Source organism: Homarus americanus, unplaced genomic scaffold (genome assembly GCF_018991925.1).
Source record: "Homarus americanus isolate GMGI-L3 unplaced genomic scaffold, GMGI_Hamer_2.0 scaffold74, whole genome shotgun sequence".
Classification (NCBI taxonomy): Eukaryota; Metazoa; Arthropoda; class Malacostraca; order Decapoda; family Nephropidae; genus Homarus; species Homarus americanus.
Genome location: NW_024716951.1, coordinates 2,508,813 through 2,526,270, shown reverse-complemented (window position 1 = coordinate 2,526,270; position 17,458 = coordinate 2,508,813). Strand labels below are relative to the sequence as shown.

Below are 17,458 nucleotides of genomic sequence, written 5' to 3'. Positions count from 1 at the left end.
AGACATTGATGTATTATTCTGTTCATAAATGCTTCGGATTCATGAGTCTGAATCTTGGGGTTTGTGGTTCAGGAGGAGAGGCGACAAGACTATTGTGGGTGACTGTATAAAATCCTCTGCCGGAACTTGAGTCCTTTTAAATGGCCTTGAATTTCTCAGGTGGGAAATACTATACCTATGTGGGCAAAGTTAATGCAGATAGCAGCCTTCTCACCCAGTCATATCTTACCACTTAACATAAGAACATAAGAAAATAAGGAGTCTGCAATAGGCCGGTTGGCTACATTATTTCCATGGTTTTCAATTTTCTCCATTTGTTTTTAGTGACTACAGTCCTACAGAATAAAAGTAAACAGCTATTTGTTTCTGCATCTTAAGTCTAAACTTTACACAACACCCATGGGAGCAGAAGCTGCACATAAAGCTAGTGGTACTTTGACTGCATTGATAAAGAAGATAATTGGTCATCTTTCACTAAGATTCTGAGGAAGAAAGTTCTCACCCAATAAATCCAATAACTGCTGCAGCTGGGAGAGTGACATAGGGAGCATATGTCCTCAGGAAAGTCATCATAATGGGCCACATCTTCCTTTAGGGACAGTCAACACTCCTCGTCCACAAAGTAACTGCAAAAATTACACACTCATAAATACTGTATAAAGCACATAGTAGACCCTTCGCCACAGATGCTCAACCCTTCTGAATTAAGGAGGATCGTGAATTAGGTGAAATTTTGCAATTATTTTGTAACATTTTGATATACGTACTGTACAGTGATATCTCCGTTAGTCGGAACATTTGGTGTAGAGCACTTCCGGGAATGAGAGATTTCCGGGTAACGAGACGACTCTCTCAAAGCCGTAAAAAATCCTTCATCCCCGGAATTTTCTGGGTACCCCTGTATCGGGAAAATTTTCTCGTAATTTTCCGGAAATTGTGCTCCTCGGAAAATCGTTACCAAAGCCGGAATTTTCCGGAAAATTCCGGCTTTGGGAACGATTTTCCGATAAAATTTCAATATCGACTATCGAAGAGAACCGGGTTTGATGGAATCCGGCTAACGGAGATATTACTGTACTGTACTGTACAGAATTAGATACTGTATAGTACTCCATTCTGAACAGTGAAAATACTGTTGGGTTTGTTTCACTTCAACTAATAATTTAATGTAAATGGAAAAAATAAATCACTTGAAATCAATTACAAAAACATACAGTAGCTACCACACATATGATAACAAGTAATCATAAGAACATAATGCTTAAGATCTGAACTATTGTACAGTACTGTAAGTGGGAGAAAAAGTCACATCTGTGAGCACACACACACAAACTTGTACAGTATACATCTGAACACACACACACAAACAAGTATAGTATACACCTGAGCACACACACACACAAACATACAGTATACATTCAAGCACACACACACAAACAAGTAAAGTATACATCTGAGAAAACACACACAAACAGGTACAGCATACACCTGAGCATACATGAAAAGCTGGCAACTTTAGAAAATTTTTATGTAAATGATTATAAATTCATACAGTACTGTACCAACAAACAACAAGGACTTGTAATTATTATACTGTTAGTTTGGCGATTTTCATATAAACATCATCTTGGGTAAAGGTGGAGGAGGCCGTTAGCACCTGAAGGACTCTATGGAATTACACCAAATGTTCAGAAGTTGTTTGGATGATACTGAGGAGGTAACATTGTATTGTTTTATAATTTTATCTAGTCCTTCGATAACAAATTACTTATTAGTGGGTAGGGCATGAAAGAAGAGGGAAATAATGAGGTAAAAACACTGCGACCACTGATCATATGACAGCAATTTCATGTCTCGTGTCCTTTGTAGGCGAAGAAATAAATTATTTACCGTAATTATGGCGCCGTCGGATCTCCTGTGGTGACCATGTTTTGGTTCATGTCGTCTGTTAAGCGGCAGCATCAGCAGTCTTTGTTTACATGTCAAGAAACCGATGACGATCTCATCGGGCATGTTTGTCATCATTTACAGTATATTTTATTGAATTCGTTAATTTTTTCTAGGGATGTTCTTTGGAATATAGTAAGAAAATCGAAATGACAATGCACAGGTTGGGAAGTTAGGTAAGGTTAGGTAGTTTAGGTCAGGTTCAAATAGGATCTGTGAATTCTCAGTTCCACTTTCGTGTTCAGCATCATGCAAATAGTAGTATCTTCAGAAATTGTGGTTTAACTCTGTAAGTTAATTCTGGTGCTCTCCACCTTTACTGCATTTAGTACCCAAACAGCGCTTCATACCAGCCAAACCTATTAACCAACCAGTACCTTCACTTGCATAGAATACGGGCTGTATTATATCATTTATATTACATAAACAATAGACCGGTAAAATAGCCCAAAGAGCCTGTTGGGGTACTTTGCTGTGACTGGTAATTTATCCACTACCTAATAAAAATGGTTGATATTGAGTCAAATTTTGATATAAGCCAAAAATTACATATTTATAATGCTATAAACCCAAATTTTTTATTTATTTATTTATTTTTACTGGGATTAGCCCACCCGGGCACAGGTCACTGACCCACATCGGAGCCTGGGGGACGAAAATGTAATACCAGTAATAATAATAATAATAATAATAATAATAATAATAATAATAATAATAATAATAATAATTCATATTTAAATAAAAAAATAAATAATAATGGTAATAATAATAATAATAATAATAATAATAATAATAAAAACATACAGAATTGAGAAAAAAAAGATCAAGAGTGAGAAACAATATATGTATGTTGTTTGTCAAAGTAAGAGAAATAATTAAGACCCTGCAATTGTGTGCAAATGAGGCACAAAGTTAGATCAACAGCCTGGGACTTGGCCACAATTTTCGTGATGCCAAATGGCTGCAGGGTCTACAATTAGAAAACAAATTATGCTACCAATATCTTCCCAGGCAGTAGTACCTCCCTGTTTGGTAGCTGCCAACTATCTACTACTACTACTACTGAATTAGAGATCCAAATTACTGAATTACTTTAAGATAAGCCCCGGCTGAACTCAGTCACACTCAGCCAGGTCAAGTTACCTACCTGATTTAAAGGTTAAATTTCATTCTAAATCAATATTTACACACATTTTATTTCCTACAAGCGATTTTATAAAGACTTACCGGTATATTATCCTCCTTCTTATGTTATTTGATCTATATTCATAAACCTGGAGGCTATAGTGAGCCTTTGTTTACACCCGAGGTTCACCTTGGTCGACCAATCCTGAATCCGGATTTTTTTTCTAGTTATCAAACAATAAATTTATTTATTTATTTGATATAGTAACAACGACATACGAGTTTTGTTTACAAATATAATCTATTGTCAAACGTAAATTTAAATAGACATAGACAGACAGGCACAAAGATAAATAGAGAGAGATAAATACTGTATATAGGTTAAGTTAGTTTAAATTTGACAACCTTGATTTTATTAGTCAGATTTTCCTAGGTTAGGCAAGGTTAAGTTAAGCAGAATTAATATCTTTATTGACATAAAAATGGTCAAACACACGTAAATTACAGGTCACATTATATCACAAGTAGTTTATCGTGTAGTATAACTATCACTCAAGTTCTCAAGCAATGTTTCTATCTCACTTTGAGTTCTTAAAGGTTCTTACGCAAATGGCAAAGAGAAAATGTATCTAGATACCATACAGCCATCAGCGTACAATTTTGACTTTAATTTGGGGACTAAATAACTTAGTTCAGACACATTCTCCCTTCTTAAGCTACGGATTCAAACACTTAGGTTAGGTTGGGTTAGACTAGCGTTATGGTAAGTTAGGTTATGGTGGTTAAACTGGGGGGCTAATCTTCAGGTGACTTCAGAAGTGTAATAGTACAATACAAACCCAGGACGGACTAGTTATCACAGATACATTAAAAGGCGACCTCATGTACACATATCTCAGCCTCTTACCATCAACACCAGCGCCAGCACGAGAAGATGACGAGTGAACTTTCGCCCGCCATGCAGAAGTAAGGGGGGAGAAGAGGACGAATCACGTGAACGCTAAACGATAATGATTGCTCGTGCTGGCGAAGTTATTATTTTTATAGTAAGGAGATTAAGATAGGAAGGAATGAAGGACGATCATTACCACATTATCCTCATTGTTTGTAATTGTTTGAGTGTTGTGTTTGTTTGCTTGGCTGTTTTGTCCACCCACAGCCAATGTAAACAAAGCCTGACTTACTTCCACTCTAATAAACACAAAGGTAACCTAACTATAACGTAAATATTACACTGAGACTGTACCTTAGACACTTAACAACGTCAAGAGTCGTTGCCTAAATAATCTGTAGTGTTATTTTTTTTTCAATTAACAGTGAACGTAATATTGTAAGATCATTTTCGTCAATAGTATCCTTCAAGAGCTGACGTCACTAATATCCTCCAAGAGCTGACGTCACTAATATCCTCCAAGAGCTGACGTCAATAGCATCCTTCAAGAGCTGACTTTTTAGTATCCTCCAAGAACTGACGTCAATAACATACTCCAAGAGCTGACGTCACTAATTATCCTCCAAGAGCTGACGTCAATAGTATCTTCCAAGAACTGACATCAATAGCATCTTGCAAAAGCTGACGTCACTAATTATCCTCCAAGAGCTGACAGCAATAGTATCTTCCAAGAACTGGCATCAATAGCATCCTTCAAGAGCTGACATCAACAACAAAACTATTATTTAAGAGAGAGTTCATTCGGCAGCATCTTGAGATCGAAGGACTTGGGGGAGTAGACCCTGACCATAAAGTGTCCAGGAGAATCTGGCAAGAAGGTGGCAGGAATGATGACATAATGTCCGGGATTCAACTCTACCCGGCACAACACCTCTCGGAAGTTAATGTAGACCCCGGAGGTTCCTTCCTCGTAGTTGTAGAAGAAGTGAGTGGCTGGTAGGCGATGCTCGGGGTCCTCTGTCTGTAGGTTGGAACACAAACATATATACATGTTAAAAAAAAAACTTATCAGTTACTTTAGACACCTCAGAGACCCTATAGACACCCCCAGGGACCCTATAGACACCCCCAGGGACCCTATAGACACCCTAAACACCCCTATAGGCACCCCCAGGGACCCTATAGACACCCTAAACACCCCTATAGGCACCCCCACACCCCTATAGACACCCCCAGGGACCCTATAAACACCCTAAACACCCCTATAGGCACCCCCAGGGACCCTATAGACACCCTAAACACCCCTATAGGCACCCCCAGGGACCCTATAGACACCCTATAGGAACCCCATTACCCCTATAGAGTTCCTACTAACTTACCCGGTAGAGAACGACGCCAATCTGTTGCATCTTGACTCCAAGGTGACGGTGTGACCTTCTGTGCTCCTGCATCACCCCCACCAACACACTGCAGACATTGTCGTCTTTTGTGTCTGTGTGAGAGAGAGAGAGAGAGAGAGAGAGAGAGAGAGAGAGAGAGAGAGAGAGAGAGAGAGAGAGAGAGAGAGAGAGTAAAACCTGTTATTCTAGGGTAATCAATGATAATTCCTGCAAAATAATAATGATGCTAAACCATATTGGATCTATCTACCTATCTATCTATCTATCTATCTATCTATCTATCTATCTATCTATCTCACCAGGTTCAGTCACTGTCAGGAGGTACTGGGGATTGGTGGCGAATTTCTCGAAGTCGTTTCTGCTTCCTCCAGCACTCACCCCCTTGACCCACTCTCCCTTGATGGCCTTCACCTGTAGCGAGGGAGAAAGCCTGGATGAAAGATAGATTGATTCTCTCTCTCTCTCTCTCTCACTCTCTTTCTTTCTTTCTTCCTCTGTTTCACTGTATCTCTCTCTCTCTCTCTCTCTGTTTCTTTTTGCTCTCTCTCTCTGTTTCTTTTCTCTTCTTTCCTCTTTTCTATTTTCTATCTGTCTCTCTGTTTCACTGTATCTCTCTCTCTCTCTCTGTTTCTTTTTGCTCTCTCTCTCTCTCTCTCACTTTATCTTTCTCTGTTTCTTATTCTCTTTCTCTTTCTCTCTTTCAACTTTGCTTCATCACTCCTACTAACCACAACCACAACCATCATCATCATCGTCAACATCATCATCACCACCACCATCACCACCATCACCACCGCCACCACCACCACCACCAACTTCAACCAAACATTTAACAGCACTACAATCACCGTCACAACCACAACCTCAACAATCAGCTTACCTGCTCCACGTGATCGACAGTTCCATCTTTGTCGAAATCAGGTCCAATGGTACACACGGACACCTCCTCAAACTGGTCACAAAAATCTTTATAACTCATCCAAAACTCTCCATCCTCAATGTTGGTTCTCCCGAGTTTCTTCATCTGGTAATCCGACACTCCCTTCCATTTGTCGTCACTGAGGGAAGGAAGGAAGGAAGGAAAGAAGGAGAAAAGGAGGGAAGGAAGGGAGGAGGGAAAGAGGAAAGGGAGAAAGAGAGAGGGAAGGAAGGAAAGGGGGGTGAGGGAAGGAATGAAGGAAGAATGGAAAGAGAGGAATGAAGGGAAAGAATAACGAAGGAAGGAAAAGAAGGAAGAAAACACGGAGGGAAGTAAGGGAGGAATTATGAGAAAAAGGAAGAGAAGGAAGAAAGGAAAGGGAGTTGCAAAGGAGTAATTTTAAGATTAATAAGTTTCCACTTCAAGAACATTATAAGTTATATTTCAATCATAATATTACACTAGAGTTCACATTAATTATTATTATTTATTATATGTTATTACTATTATTATTCATTACACATTTCTTCTCATATTATCAATTATTATCAGTTATTAATGATATCCGATATTGTAGTATAGTTAGCCATAAAAATTAATTGAAAATTATATAAACTCGTTTTCTTTAATAAGAATAAACCATAGACTTAAACATTCACCGATAAGCTGGTCGGCAATGTCTCTTACACGTACCTGTCAGCCCATTCACCGTTCCACTCAGCACCGTTGGCCCAAGGGTTCCTAACGCGCACCAGATGGACGTGTCCCATGTCCTGGTGAGACACAGTGGCCACACCTGACACGGTGTAGGCGTGGCCATCGACTAGTCCGTGTTCATCCGTCTTGTAGGACATCTTCCAGTCGCCCTGTCAATATCACGGCCAGCACCAAGGTGGTCAGAGACATTTACTACAAGCAAGGGTAGTGTTATCACAAGGTTCTGCTTCGAGCAGATTGTTAGCAGAGGTATCCAAGTGTTGTCAGAGATTTAACTGTTGGCAGAGGTCTCCAAGTGTGCTGTCATGGGTCGCCAAGTGTTTCTAAAGGTCTTCAAGTGTTGACTTTGAACTAAAAGCGTTGGCGGATATCTTCAAGTTTTGTTCTGGGATGGCGTGGAACAAAACTTAGCGTGGTGCAGTAATGAACAATGTGTGTGTGTGTGTGTGTGTGTGTGTGTGTGTGTGTGTGTGTGTGTGTGTGTGTGTGTGGAACTACCCTAATGAATTACAAGAAATATCAGGATTATAATAGTGGCACAACAATGAAACAATTCACATGGAACACATTACTTGACATCAAACACCGAGTAACTAAAACTAAATTGGAATAAAGTGATAACAAATATTTCAACGGAACAGCAACAATGAACTAAAGTACAGCTAAACTCCCACTAACTACATGGAACAAAATGGTACAGAATATTTAGAAAGAACATCAACAACAACTATGAACTATTTATTACTTGGAACAAAATGGAAAGAGTTGTACATTGAACATTGATACTAAGCTACACATTAATACAGAAGGGGAACTATGTGAACAAAACGTGAAGTACTTACATGAACAAATTGAACAATGAATAGAGAGAATATGATGAAGGAGAAGTGAGATTAATGGTTGATTAGTTGTTTATCGTTTATCCGAAAGAGAGAGAGAGAGAGAGAGAGAGAGAGAGAGAGAGAGAGAGAATAAACATCACAGCTACCGACAAAAGAGAGGAAGAGAGAGATAACGGAATAAGACGAAGAATTGAGGACAGAGTAAATAAACAATTAATCTCAGAAAATCATCTACGTTCCCGCCAATACATCTGGGTCAAACTGAGTTCCAAAACGAGTCAAACGGACGGCCGGACGGAAGAATGTAGGAAGCACGAAGAATGATAAATGACGGGGACGTAAAGATGAGGAAGGATTATTGTGCTTATTAACAGTTGTACAAGGTTATCTACTTAGTGAGTGTGAGGGCGAGTGGGTGGAGGAGGTGGGTGGAGAGGAAGTAAGTGGTTAGAAGGAGGAGATGGATGGGTGGAGGAGGGATTGGTGAGTGGGTGGGTGGAAGGGAAATAACTGGTTAGAAGGGGATGGGTGGTTGGAGGAGGGGTGGATGGGTGGGTGCGTGGAAGAAAGGTAGGTGGAGGAGGAGATGGGTGGCAAAGGGAGATGGGTGAGTGGAAGGAGACGTGGGGTGAGTGGAGGGACACATTAATGGTAAATCTTACGTCTTCAAGAAACAGCAGACGTCGAGGTTGATCTTTCTGTAAAGGGGGGACACGAAGCTGGCGATTACTGCATGAGAGAGAGAGAGAGAGAGAGAGAGAGAGAGAGAGAGAGAGAGAGAGAGAGAGAGAGAGAGAGAGAGAGAGAGATAACTCTAACCTGAACCAAAACAAACCGTGATCATTTATCAGATGTCAACACAGATGGATCATATATATACTGTAAAAAGCTCAACATAACACAACAGTAAACCTCAACTAACAACAAGAGGCTCGTAGGACACTCTCGTCTCTCACACTGCTGCAGTACTCCTGTAAAAACAACCTTGAATGATACAAAAAACTTTATTAAAACTAAAGACACAAAGAGAAAAGTACAGAGATCTCTCTAACCTAACCTAACCTAACCTAACCTAACCTAACCTAACCTAACCTAATAAAATATTGTTCCCTCTTATAAAGTTACTTAAACAGTAAACAAAAGTACAGGATTTATTATTTGTTTTTTTATACATTGTTTATTGTTTATTATATCTTCTTATCTATTGTTTGCATTATGTTTTTCTATGTGTTGTTTATTGTTTACATTGTCTGCCCATAAGCTTATTATTCCTGACCTACCCATAACACCTGCCCATGAACCCACTACACTTCCCCTCCCCACAACACCTACCCTACCCATAGCACCTGTCCTACCCATAGCATCTACCCTCCCCATACACCTGCCCATGAACCCATTACACCTGCCCTCCCTATAACACCTGCTCAACTCATAGCACCTGCCCATGAACCCATTACCTTCCTGGAGGCGGTGATGAAGGCGCCGTTCTTGGAGGCTTTGTTGAGGAGTTTGTAGAGTTTCATCTTGTCAGGCATTTCCGCTATTTCTAACCTCTCAGCCAAGCCTCCCGTCAAGTCAACCATAGCGTCCATACTCTGTCCGCCCTCCAGGGCCTCGTACGACCCGTGGAGCCTGTCGGAGAGGTCATCGTCAGAGAGGAAGGGAGGGCGGGAGAGATGGGTAGATAAATAATTGATAGATAGTTTGATGGAGAAATTAAAAGCAAATGATTGACAGATAATCAGATCTGAGTGTCAATTCGTTTCATCATTTACTCTACACACACACACACACACAGGCACACGCACACACACACACGCATACACACACACACACACACACACACACACACTCGCTCATACACTCTATCTCCACATCTCTGTCTCTCTCTCACTCTCTCACTTTATCTCTCTCCATCCTAAAGGTCTCGTCATAACTCACTTAGCATATGCCTTCTCCAGCAGAGCCACCCAGAACTCGGTGGGATCAGAGCTGCGAGCGAAGATGAGGTGACCGTCCTTAGTGGGGAGGCGGTCGTCCACACAGACCAACACCCACTCCCCAAACCTCCAGAACCTACATACCACCAGCCCAGTGTATCCCTCCCCCTTCAGCGACTGATCCGGGGGTACCACCTGCGGGCATGGATTATGATAGGTTTTGGGTCATGGATATGGGTTATAGGTTAGTGCCCACGAGATCACCTGAATCATGGGTTAAGTTAAGACAATAATCTTATAAACAGAAAAAAAGACAAATTAGTTTCGAATATTTTTTTCACACCTGAAGGATGATGACGTAATATATAAACACTAACTCTCTCTAATAACTTGGGGGTCCTGGCGACGGCGGCACAGGAGGAGAGGAACCAGCAGTCACTAAGCTCGCCCTGAACCACGTCCCTCCTGCTCGCACCGTCCACGAACAGATGAGGCTCCTCCTGAAGCTCCTATAGAAAAACGAATGTTAACTTACAACGTTTACAGCTTAGGTGATTTATTGTAGTCCAAGGAAAACGGGAAAATGGTGATGATGACATAGAAAATGGTGGAGAGAGCATTAGAAAAGGTAAACAAAGTTATGTCATAGAAAGTGAGAAGATGAAGATAAGGAAGAAATGGACACTGCTTGGTTTAGCTTAAAGTAAACAGAAAGATGGTGACAATGTAGAGAGAGAGAGAGAGAGAGAGAGAGAGAGAGAGAGAGAGAGAGAGAGAGAGAGAGATAAAACTCACAAAGGGTCTTTTCCACTGTACGTCGACCTCGATCCTGGAGGAGAAGAAGAGGGAGGAGTAGTGTGCTGGGAACTCGTCATCACAGTAGTGTTCCTCGACGGTCAAGTACCGACAGGTTCTCTATCGCCTCTGCCTCCTGTGGCGAAATATACACGTCCTTGTTATCGTCTGCTACAGGAACACACACACACACACGCAAAGATATACACTCTATTTATCGTCATTTACCACCAGCAGTATACGCGACATGTTATGGCGGTAATCGATGCAGGACTATAAAAGTTCCGCCATTACTACCATGACTTATTCTATTTCCAGGTCACTGCCGGAGTTTCTCAGTAAATAATGGAGAAGCGTAGTGTTGTAATACTGATGAATGTTCATTACTCACCCCACCAGGCGTCTACTGGACTATGCGAGCATGATAAACGATACACGAGGCTAGTATATTATACTCCAGCTCCCTCTATTGTTTGTTTACATCGTGATAGTTCCTTCACACATATATCATCCCTCAAATCAAAGAGCAATTTTTTTTTTAATATCGACCCATTGATGGCGAGGGGTAGTGAGTCACCCTCCTGGAGGATCTGCCTGGGCCTGGAGGAATTAATAGGAGACCTAGATATCCTTATAAACATGGAGGTTATGAAGGATAGCTAGAGGAGTCGTGGTGATAAGCCAGCTGGTGGGTCGAGCTCGTGAAGGAATGACTCTTGATAAATAAATAATAAATTCTATACATACCTGATATTCGTTCGTTTAATGCTACCAGAACGGTTCCTTCTGGAGAGACAGTCACGTCAAGGTATTAATTCCCTCTCTCTCTCTCTCTCTCTCTCTCTCTTAGTTTACCTTTTTTATATCTCAATCATTACCTCAATCCTTCGGTCTCTGTTTACCTAGTTATTTATATATTGGAAAAACATTAAACACAATTCTCCAACGAGCCCTAAAGAAGGTGCCAGACGTACAATACCTTCCTACCTTACCTTGGTGGCGGGTGTGTAAAGTGTGCGGCACAGCAGGGAACGAATGATCTTACAAAACTTACAATGACACCCAGACGACCATCCTCGAACTCAGACTCCGGCAGCTCGAAGGCGCCCTCCTCCCCTGTCTTGGGTTTATCCACCGCTTCTTCCGTCACCGTCACCAACACCTCCTCCGGCACCGATGGACACCAATGGGAAATTAGTATGGGTGTGTGTGTGTGTGTGTGTGTGTGTGTGTGTGTGTGTGTGTGTGTGTGTGTGTGTGTGTGTGTGTGTGTGTGTGTGTGTGTGTGTGTGTGTGTGTGTGTGTGTGTGTGTGTGTGTGTGTGTGTGTGTGTGTGTGTGTGTGTGTGTGTGTGTGTGTGTGTGTGTGTGTGTGTGTGTGTGTGTGTGTGTGTTTATTTATTTATATATATACAGTATATACATGTCAACAAACACAGAAATACTCAACTTAGAAAATAATTAAGACTAAAGGAGAAATAATTATAGCATACCTATTAATTAAGCAATAGTGAAACCCCCCCTAAGCTGTTCCACCTGTCTAGTATACCTGTCTTTATTAACTATATATCTGCCTATCACAAGTATACAACTGACTATATTGTCTCTATACATGACTTTGATATTAGAGGTGATCTTTTGAGGGTGAAGAACACGGCATAACAGATAAAGCAAGAAGCACAGGAAGAATATAAGAAAATAATTTGCTACTTTAAATCACAGACAACAAAGGTGAGGATAATTGGATGATGTGGTCGTGACTCTCTCTCTCTCTCTCTCTCTCTCTCTCTCTCTTATTCATTATACATCTACGTCTTCAATTGTCACCTTGTCAGTTTTTGCTTCTCTTTTTGTTTGTGTGTTTGTCTACCTCTGGATTCCTTTAACACACACACACACACACACACACACACACACACACACACACACACACACACACACACACACACACACAAGTCAACCGTGGTAGTGTGACGTCTAAAGTCAATTATTCATAAGACCTTCTGAAGGCAAAGTTCACTGTGGAATCTGCTCGCAATATTTACCTCATATACTCACAAAATCGACCTCATACTGTATACATACATACATACAGTAATTATACACAGCACACACACACACACAGAACAAAACAGTAGTACTCCCTTAACCGCGCCATTCTTCTTCATCCCCTCCTTCCTTTCATTCTTTCTTCCCTTCATCTTTTTCTCCCTCCCTCTCTCGCTTCCTCTCTCCTTCTTCCCTCCTTCTCTCTATTCCTTCCGTTCTTCCTCCCGGTGTGTGTGTGTGTGTGTGTCAGTTACCAGGTCTACCAGTCACCATATTACCAGATACCATACCAGTCTACCAGTCTACTCAGTCTACCAGTAACCCAAGATCACAGGAGTCAGTTATGGCTACCAGTACCAGTCTTTATCTCTACCAGTTACCAGTCTATCTACCTACCAATCTACTCTAGTCTCAACCATACCAGTCTACCAGTCTATCAACCATACCAGTCTACCAGTCTATCTACCATACCAGTCTACCAGTCTATATACCATACCAGTCTACCAGTCTATCAACCATACCAGTCTCCCACCCTATCTACCATACCAGTCTACCAGTCTATCAACCATACCAGTCTACCAGTCTATATACCATACCAGTCTACCAGTCTATTTACCATGCCAGTCTACCAGTCTATCTACGACACCCTTAGCAGTGATCCTAATATAGCGAATGTCGTATTTTAAGGTAACATGATAAATGAGAGAGAGAGAGAGAGAGAGAGAGAGAGAGAGAGGGAGAGAGAGAGAGGTAAAATGTCAGTGCAAAAGTTATCTCTCATAGAGAGCAGAACATTGACGTCAGCAACACGGATAGAAAGGTTAACTGAGTCTGCCTTAGACGAGAGAGAGAGAGAGAGAGAGAGAGAGAGAGAGGACTAACAACAGGTGTTCAGAAGATAACAGCAGGCGTCCAGACGATAACACAGGTGTCTTACAGGTAACACAGGTGTAGGTACTCATTGTGTTCTGGCCTGGTATGTGCTGCGTCCACTGCCTTGTCTTAAACAATTCATCTAGACCAGTCGACCTTCAAATGGACAGTTGACTCTAAGGACTATAGTATTATCGTGTACATAAACCTGTACGTATGACTCTAAGCTCTAGTGAACACGACTTTATGTTTGTGTTTATTTACTACTCCAACATCTACAATAAGGTGAAGTGTTGAGTTCTATCTACGTAAATAATGATGTATTTTCAACTTACTGTTTACAAATATTGTGTACGTTGGTATTTGATGACGATATACGTAATATATTCACAACAACATACAATAAACATTTGACGTCAACTAGTCTTCAAGCGTTCGTCTACTTGTAAATGAAATCCGGATTTGATTTGTACTGTACATGAATCCGGACGTAACAGAGCATACTATCGTGCGGTTGTTTTGGTGTTGCTACGCGACTTGCGGGGTAAGGGTGTGCGAGGCATAGTGACACACATTCTGCGGGACGATTTAGTCAAATACATTTCGGCCCCTACCAAGTGGCCGAAACGTGCGTGAAAGGGTGGGAAAGAGGGAGGAATTAGGGGAGGGAAGGAAGGAGGGAAGAAAAAAGTGAGTAAGGATGGAGAGAGAGAGAGAGGAAAGAAGGGATGGAGGTAGGGAGGGAAGAAGGGGGAATGAAGAGGAGAAAGGGAACGTTTAAGGGTGGGTATAAGGGAGGGAAGGAGTAAGGGAGAGTAGGAGGGAAGGCGTCACAGTACCTGGGTATACACAAGCCGCGCTGCTCGGACTACTGTTGGGGAGGTGACGACGGTAATGGTATCCTCGGAAGTAAGAATTATGGTACTGCGGCCGTCACATACCTGCTGCAACACCCACGGACAGGTCATGGTAGAGGGGGCATGGTAGCAATGGTAGTTATGGCGCTAAATTATGGTATTAAGTAAGAAAATAGCAAGGGAGACAAGGATGATATTTGAGCGATAACAAGGAAGATGGTAAACAGTGATGGCATGCAAAGATAAGAAGGGAAAGGAAATAAGTAGAGAGTTGATGATATAGTCAGGTAGACTGTATATGTCAACACTCAACGATACTTGATATAACTTAGGAATTATTCTAGCACACGCACACACACACACACACACACACACAAACACACAAAGGGTGGAGTCTAAGCGTATTTTCGTCGCCATTTTGATTAGTATAGAATCTGGTGCAATAACAAGGTGACTCCGCACCCAGCCATACCCCGAAGGAAGAAAGCTTGTATATTTGTGTATTACAGGTGTATGTATGTGTGTGTGTGTGTGTGTGTGTGTGTGTGTGTGTGTGTGTGTTAGACATAGTAACAGGGGTGCTGAGAGTGTGTTACTGGTAATGATCGTATAATATAGGTGTTTTAGGGGTATATTAAAAGTATTTACGGTTTACAATACAAATATTTATACTTACTGGGGGCATAAGACCAGCGCCATTGAGAGATTCCTTGAAGTACCCATCCTGTGGTACTTCTGGGGTGGTGGACTCAGGCACGCTCACCCCACACCCCATGCTCACCTCACCTCACCTCCTCCTCCACCACGCTGTTTGAGGCCCTAATGATGCTTTACTGCCTCACTTGCTTGTGGTTCCTAATTACTGCTTAATACTGCTGTTAATGCCAGTACCGTTGCAGCATCTAATTTTCTCTTGTGTCTTTTTTGCTGTTAATGGCTGTGAGGTTTTGTTGCTGTTGGTTTTTATTACTGCTGTTTCTGCTGATGTGTAGTGTAGGTTTGGCGTTCCGATTACTGCTGTTTCTGCTGATGTGTAGTGTAGGTTTGGCGTTCCGATTACTGCTGTTAGCTAGTGAAGATTTCGTTATTATTTGTTTCCTGTGTCTTCGTTTCTGTTGCTGCTTGTTTACTGCATTTGCTACAGCTGCTGTTTTCTATCTGCTGCTGTTATGGCGGTTTTGTATTACTCGTTTTGTTCCCTCTGACTTCTACCATTTCCATCGACGATAACCTTCACTGTGCCTATATCTGTCAGACTCTCTCTCTATCGACATTACGCACAGGAACAAGTTAATAATACATTAGTCTGTCGTTATTATTTGTTTCCTGTGTCTTCGTTTCTGTTGCTGCTTGTTTACTGCATTTGCTACAGCTGCTGTTTTCTATCTGCTGCTGTTATGGCGGTTTTGTATTACTCGTTTTGTTCCCTCTGACTTCTACCATTTCCATCGACGATAACCTTCACTGTGCCTATATCTGTCAGACTCTCTCTCTATCGACATTACGCACAGGAACAAGTTAATAATACATTAGTCTGTCATTCTTTGTTTTTTATTTTCTGTCACTAATCTCATTTTCGTTTTCTATCAATTGTAGCCATACCTCTTCCAGATTTTCTTTAATTGTCTTTACTCACTGTCTCTTTTGTTTCTCCGTTGTTTTCATTTTTTCTATATTCATTACTACTATTTCCTCCCATAATGTTTCTTCATTTATAGATGCGTTTTTCTATGTTCTTGTCAAAAATATAAAATAATTTAGAAAAATACTGTTTGTTCAGTGTTGTCTTAGGATATTAAACTCTCTTTTGAAGGTTTAGATAGAGCGACAAGCACTGTAAATAGATAAAAATGCTCTAAGTTAAGAATTCTGACGAGAGAGAGAGAGAGAGAGAGAGAGAGAGAGAGAGAGAGAGAGAGAGAGAGCAACGCTTCACTTGGTCACGCACATCACCTGTTATCCGAGCACATTATTCATTATTCAAGACTAATGAGCAATTACTGATCGTTATCATTTACATGTGTGTGTGTGAATATACTAAACTATTACATACACATGTACGTACACAAAATAACACCATGGTGCTTCAAACGATGACACGTGTACATGGAGGAATTTCTACACCCTCGTTGTGACTCATCTTAATACACACATGAGACGTTTAATCAATGTCCAATTTGATAATGTATATTGTATATTGTGTCTGCGTGTTGAGAGTATGCGTGTGTACCGTACATATACTTGTGTATGTATACATGTGTATACAGTATTGTGTATGTGTGCTGAGGACAAGTGTAAGTGCATGCCTATGTATATAGCCTACACATGTGTGTGTTTATACTGTCTCTGTAAGGTGAATATATGTGGAAATATATACGTGTGTATAAGTGTGTGTGTGTGTTTATACTGTATACTAACATATGTCTTGAAGTTAATTATTTCTCGAGTAATTATATAGAGATAATTATATATAATTAGTACAGGTATTATATACATAGAAGTTGGGACAAAATTCCACCTCACTTAACAGGTTATTAGGCCCGACGAGAAAATGTTCAGTGGAGTTTCGTCTAATATTAAAAGGCATAATGCTGTGTTAATTTGCGAACGATAACAGCATTTGTAGTTAGTATAATGTTCACCAACAGTTATCACGTCACATGAAATTTCACACCTTCAGAAGCTTTTGTTCGACACTTAAGTCAGATTTGAAGTTGTATTATTGTTTTAAGGATTACTTTTGTGTTTTTACAATGGTGGAAACGCGGAGACGTAGATACGTATATCTTCCCTCCACGACGACGTATGCACTAGTGATTCTACTGATTCCATGACCGTCCTGGATTCCTGCCCCCCTCAAATTAAGATATCTCAGTTGCCATATACTTAATTAACTTATCTTTTTCTCCATCAAAAATATAAAGTAATATATAATTTATTATGGTTTATTTAGATATTTAATATAAGATATATGCAAAACAAAAATTCTTTATTTGTCTTTGTGTGTGTGAATGGATGTAAAAAACGGAGGTAGAGAAGTGTTTGGTGAGAGGTGGCAGTCATATCATGCGGAGTAGAGGATGCGCACTGGAAACTGGTTACT

The 17,458-nt window shown here is 40.8% G+C and overlaps 1 protein-coding gene and 1 long non-coding RNA gene across 2 annotated transcripts; both read right to left on the bottom strand.

The window, feature by feature from the left end:
* Nucleotides 1-3,521: 3,521 nt before the first annotated feature.
* Nucleotides 3,522-15,660, bottom strand: LOC121858612 (calpain-A-like). Its single transcript, XM_042355129.1, is given in 13 exon segments — nt 3,522-4,985; nt 5,344-5,456; nt 5,664-5,775; nt 6,245-6,422; nt 6,977-7,149; nt 9,300-9,474; nt 9,784-9,977; nt 10,160-10,291; nt 10,578-10,697; nt 10,699-10,713; nt 11,632-11,739; nt 14,338-14,442; nt 15,032-15,660. Coding segments are annotated over 13 exon segments (1,764 nt in total). The 5' UTR covers nt 15,131-15,660; the 3' UTR covers nt 3,522-4,745.
* Nucleotides 15,661-16,026: 366 nt separating this feature from the next.
* LOC121858613 lies at nt 16,027-17,169 on the bottom strand. Its single transcript, XR_006087472.1, has 2 exons — nt 17,094-17,169; nt 16,027-16,189 (listed from the first exon to the last, which is right to left on the bottom strand). It is a non-coding gene; the product is annotated as an uncharacterized LOC121858613 (long non-coding RNA).
* Nucleotides 17,170-17,458: the final 289 nt, after the last annotated feature.